This window comes from Echiichthys vipera (assembly GCF_963691815.1).
Source record: "Echiichthys vipera genome assembly, chromosome: 16".
Lineage (NCBI taxonomy): Eukaryota > Metazoa > Chordata > Actinopteri > Perciformes > Trachinidae > Echiichthys > Echiichthys vipera.
In genome coordinates, this window is record NC_139841.1 from 17,598,452 (window position 1) to 17,604,451 (window position 6,000).

General features: G+C 39.9%; 1 protein-coding gene across 2 annotated transcripts in view; it reads right to left on the bottom strand.

Annotated features, from left to right (window-relative positions):
* The window catches only part of unc5cb (unc-5 netrin receptor Cb), a 114,089-nt gene extending 111,811 nt beyond the window's left edge, over positions 1-2,278 (bottom strand). For both annotated transcript variants that reach the window (XM_083930241.1, XM_083930240.1), the window contains exon 1: positions 1,751-2,278. In XM_083930241.1, the coding sequence (XP_083786367.1) occupies positions 1,751-1,871 (121 nt within the window). In that variant the 5' untranslated portion in view covers positions 1,872-2,278. The remainder of the gene's footprint in view (positions 1-1,750) is intronic.
* Positions 2,279-6,000: the final 3,722 nt, after the last annotated feature.

Consider the following 6,000-nt stretch of genomic DNA (forward strand, 5'->3'; position numbering starts at 1 on the left):
AACATCAGTGCCCAAAAATAGCGGGGCCCATTAATTAGTCTCAAACAATGTTCCCCTGCTGTATCGACTTCTTAATGGACAGGGAAGGACCTTGTTCGTATTCCCATCTAGTCAATGACACAGGGGCTCTCTGGGGTTTTTGAATGGGTATTATGTCATCTCCCCCTGCCCTTCAGAAACCGGACCTGTGCTGTTTTTCATTCTTCTTCTCCCTCTTTTGCTCATTAACTATGTAGGAGTGACATGAAGGTCTGGAGCAGCTAGATAAGGTTGCTCGCAGACCCTCATCTCTGTCTAGGATATGTGCCCAGAACTCCAATTTAGCCTTAACTTTCTGAAAAAAATATGCAAGATCATTGAAAAAATCTGCTACTGTACACCTTTCCTTGCAGAGGTCTGCCTGCAAACAGAGAATCTGCTCATTTCCTCCCATCTCATCATGTTATTCAGCCGTTCCAGAAAGAGCAGGCAGACCACCTACCTCAATTCCAGAGGCATACACATGCTTCATCTGGCATCTGACACACATGCACAAACACATACTGAACATTCACCCTCACACAGATGGCTTCCTCCTAGCTCCCTTTGTTTGACAGACAATCCCACTCAGGAGAGCAGATTAAGTAAATGGCTTCAGGTGTTGTGGCATTATCTCAATGCTTTCCATAACTGACAGCTACTACGGTTTACAGAGAACATCTTTCAACAGATGCCTTCTACTCTGAGGGAAATGGCTCGAGACACTGGAGGTGAAAAAAAAGGTGAGGTGGAATACTGTGAGAAATTAAAAACTGATATGTGAGGTCAAAATTAAAATTGCCTCAGTGACTCCACCGTTATGTACCTGTCCTCTGAGCAAATGTCAAGATTTGCTAACTAAAGTCTTGTGAAGCTAAACAATAATCATAATTAACGGATGAGTGTGTTTCCAGAGAATGGACACCTTATTTTTGGAATTAAACGATCCATACGTCAAAACAAGATTGCCCAAGAATGAATCATTTTGTAGGTTATTGTTTGAACCCGGGAAAAGCAAATGAATAAACATAAAGCCTCTCATCTTGAAAGGTTTTCACAGTGGGACCGGATGTCCACATGAAACTAAATTAATCATTAGTCAGAATTTAAAGAGAATTTGGTTTCATAATAATTACCCAAACCAATGTATTATATTTTACCTCCTGTAATACGATCCAGAATAGGACATTTTTATTGTAGGAATAAATCTTTAAGGATCAATTTTGGTTAGATGTGGAACAGCAGCAACCTAAATATGGGCTCCATCTTATTTTGATGGTATCTTTGAAGCTCTGTTGGAGCACAACAGCACTTCTTAATTTATTTCGCTACAGAAACAGATGTTTCTGTTTACAAATGCCAGTTTGGGTTAACACAACTGAAATGAGTAACATTCAGTCTTATTTTTTCACCTAATTCATAATGGATTTCGAAAAAGGAGTTAATTTGATCTTTATGGTTTGTTTATATCTTCATATTAAGACAACATTACTGGGATTCTATGACTTCTGGGCCTTATTGGTTTAACACAGGCTGAATGTATGCCTTAATCTCTTAGATATCTGAGTGCCAAAAGGTGGCTATTGTATTTTGTTTCTACTAAGAGCGTGAGTAAAATAACTTAAGGTGGTAATTCCCTTCCACTACACCCGCGCTGAAGCCTAAAGGAGTTTATACAACTTTTACAGAGAGTACAGGCAAGTTCACAGGTCAAAAATACACTGAACTTTACCTTGAGCCGCTCCGATATCCACCAGGAGAAAAAGCAAAAGCCAGGACACGATCAGCATCCCCGGAGAAGATCTCGACACTCTTCCTACTTCTCCGTCAGTTTGTGCGCGGAACCCCATCATGAGGAGTCAAACTCCGCTGTGAGGCAAGTCCGAGTCACTGAGAAATTGCGCTCAAACACGCACAATTGTCGCTCTATGTTGGGCGCTGCGGTCGAAATTTCCCCCCCTCAACAAAAAAAAAAAACCCCAAGCTCAAAAAAAAGGCTTTGCAGAAAATATATCCAGCAGCGCTGCGTTTTTTTGCAGTCATATAAACTGTGACAGTTTATGGAACAAGAGGCGGGTGCATCGCCCTCCGTCAGGAAGGATGTTGCGTTAAAATCTGTCCCCGTTTGGTTTGTCTAGATGTGTGGATCGATGTCTTGATGGCAAATTCATGCTCCGATTAGTCCGTCACACAAATCTAAGTCCTCCGGTGAGTCCACTCTCTGTTGCACCTTTCACGCGTGCAGGCGAGTGTGTGTATGTGTGTGTGAACAGTGTGTGCGTGTGCCGCGCCTCGCGTTCCACTGACGGGACTGAACCGGGGGAAAGGAAGGAGCAGTCTCTGCGGGCTACCTTGCTCCTTCAGCCAATCCAAGTGCTCCGGCAAGTGGCGGCGCTGTATCAAAACCTGGCCCGGACAGCAGCGAGGAATGGATGGCGTTGATCACATACACGGTTAATGGAGGGATTGGGTTCAATCTGCATGTCAATCATTTAAGTTAGCGATGCCTAACGTAGCTTCACATGTCCGCTGTCTTAAAGAAAGAAAGAAAATCAAAAAATCTTTACTTTTTTCATTTGGTCTCTCTACATTACCTAACTGCAAAAATATATATGAGCCACATGATTAGTCTAAGCCAATTAAAATTATATTTTAGGTAGCCTAGGCCTATATCTAGAAAGAGAACTCAGGTCGTGTAGGCTACTCTACTACTACTACAATGCACTAGTTCTGCAGTATGATATCCCATTCTCTGATAAATTAATATAAGTTACATTATTAGACTGTGTTGATAATGCTTAATGCATTTGAAGCTAGTTTTAGTTAGTTAAATCCAGTGGTTTCCAACCTAGTAGTTGAGCCCCCTCCAATGGGTCACAAGATAGAAGGAGGGGTTCTGTGATGATTAAAGGGGAACACCGCCAAAATTAAGAATTCCAGTATGTTATTCCCATGGCCTAGAAAGGAAAGATTGATCAATATATGTGAACATGAGCTACTCTCTCTCTCTCAAAGACAGAAACCAGAGAAGTAGGCTAAATCTAAAACCTGTGATGTCATAAAGTATAAAGCCTGGAGCTGTTCAATAGACAATGAATGGGAGACTGATTTTGTAGAACCACAAAGTGTTTTTCTTTTTTATACCCAAAGTAGCTTTATTCTGTAGGGAAGATAAATAACACTCCACATTTTGGCTAAATTTGGCCAAGGGAAGGGGTCCCTTGACATCACCTCTGACCTACAGATATGAATGGAAATGGGTTCTATGGGTACCCACAAGTTTCCCCTTTACAGACATGTCCACTTTATGATAATCCCATGCATTTGGGGCAGTTGCCATACAGTCTTTCTCGTGCAGTACAAATGTGGTATTTTTATCTATTCTAAAAAATTGTATATGCACACAGGGGTCCCTAAACAGTCTTCAGCTGCATAAATTGGTCTGACTGTAAATCTGAGACTCTTGTGAATGAGCCCAATTATATTCCTGTGTTATGATGTTAGTCCCCATGGTAGCCATTTCATTGTAGTGAGAGCATTTTCTGAAACTTGACTTAACTGTATAAAATAAGCTGTTGTGACCTCTAGGATAATCATAGCCTTGTGAGACGTTACGACCACAGACTAGGGACCGAGGACAGGCCATAACCTTCACCTACCACCCACATTACAATTGTTTTTTGGTTCACTTCCTATATTTTGGTGCAATTTGCTTTTGCACCAGGATTCACGCAAGCGAACCTAGACCCATGTTTTCAGGCAGACCAGAGTTTACTTGTTTGGTCCAGAGTTCATCTGAGCTTTCACACCACCCAAAATCAACGGGGCTATCTGTGGAAACTAACCAGGATTTATTTAAAGACAAACAGGCCATGTGTGAATGTAATCTTAACATAGTAGTTTGGAGGATATTCTGACTATTTTTATCAATTCTTGAAAAATTTGAATTCTCGCATTCTGTGGAGTAAACATTACAATATTTCTCACAGCAATGTAGTGCAATGGGAGTGTAAAGTAGCACATGGAAATAATCAAGTAAGGTACAAGTACATGCAAAAAGGTACAGTACCTTTTTCCACACATGTTTTGCAGGTGCTTCTGTTTCCTGGTCACTGTGTATTTTGAGAACATAAATCGTCATTAATTTAGAGCAGGCGCTGCAACAGGAAGGCATAATTTATCTGACTGGGCCCTGTACTCCCCTTGTTTCTGTCAATCTAATTGTTATTTAGAAATAGTAATAGCATGTCACAAAATCTGATCAATAATGACCTCAGCCTAACAGACATACTCTTGAACACGCACCGACACGCACAGACACACACAGACGGCTTTTGCTTTGCAGGAGGAAATTTGTTTCAGTGATTCCGATAAAAGGCTGATGAGTAATTACATATGCATGACAGATGTCTAGGCAATGCCTCCGAAACTTCATGATTAATGGGAAATATGAGCTTGACACTATCTCTGCACCTAAATGAAATGTGATAAACTTTAAAAATATGAATCTAATTTAAGAAGCAAGGTATTCTCTTCTCCATCACCATATTTTATTTACGTACAATGATGTCAATGGGCAGCTGTCATCTTGCTGGCATTTCAATTTCAGGTACGATGTGCCGGAAATTGCTTTTATTCCTGACTCAAACTCTTCTTCTAGGATGAAAATGATGGCTGCGGTTTGGATCTCCAAAAGTATACTAGATATATTTTATTCTACATAATGCACAGTGTGTTTAATAAGGTAATTGTTGCCGCTGCTTTTGCCATTTCATGAAAGCATGGATTCAACAAGGTGCTGTAAACGTTCCTTAGGGAGGGTTCGTTCATGCTGACTCCATAGTGGTGCATTTGTGCTGCTATCAACGAATTCCACATCATCCCAAAGGGATGTTTGATCGTGATATGCCAAGTGCACAAGCTATTGGAGTGACCGAGGTCACTGCTATGTCCTTAAAACAATTAAATCCAAGTGAAATGCCGTGCTTATCTTGCTGCATGTATTCATTTGAACAAAAGATGAAGTGCACTGTGACCATGAAGGCCACATCCTGACCCTGTAATCAGTTTGTCACGTTACAAATCAGGATTTCTCAGCTTGTACTTTATTCTCCTGCTCCTCAGCCATCCAGCTGTGGTGATGCCGCTCATTTTCTTGCTCTTTGCTGATGGAGTTAAAAGTGGCATAGCCCTCTGCTCAGCTGCAGCCCATCCAATTCAAGGTTAAATTATGTGCGCTTTCTGAAATGTCCCTCTGTACTGAGCTATTTGTGCCCTGTTTAACTTGAACAAGTTTTGTGACTTGCAACTTGACTTGGCAGGAAGACTCAACTTGAATTTGAAAGTTAAAGACTTGTGACTTGACTTGAATATGTTACATAGAAAGAAAAACCTAGGCTTTTATTAGGTTATTTGTTTTTTGATTGATTACATCTATGTCACTGAATATCAGTGATTTTAAACAAAATAAATTAATAATACTTTTTGAACCGGTTAGATAAAAGGGCATTAGCGTTATTACAGGTACTAATACCTTGTCTTTTCTTTTACTGAATACTGCAGTTAAGTGACTTGACTTGACTGGACAAAATAACTTGAGTCACATGTCTTGTTTTCATTTGAACTTATGTCAAGTTAGTTATGAGCATTGCTGTAATTTGACCTCTCACTGACATTAGACATGGAAAAAAAATCCAATATGGAATTTGAAAACATAATCACATAATGTAGATAGCATACATAATCTATTAAGCAATACCATCCTGTTGCTTCCCAGATAAATGCACTGAATCAAAAATATTTCATCTTTTGGCTTGTTTGGCTCTTAATTTGCTAGGTCAAGGTTTTAAATTGTGTTTATATTTCTTATTACTGTAAGTGTCACTCAATGCAATCAGTCAGTTGAGCAGCACAATATCAAGCTTACTTTATTACTGTGTCTAGTCTAAAGTAGTGATAGATATTTTTCTGCACAGAATTAAT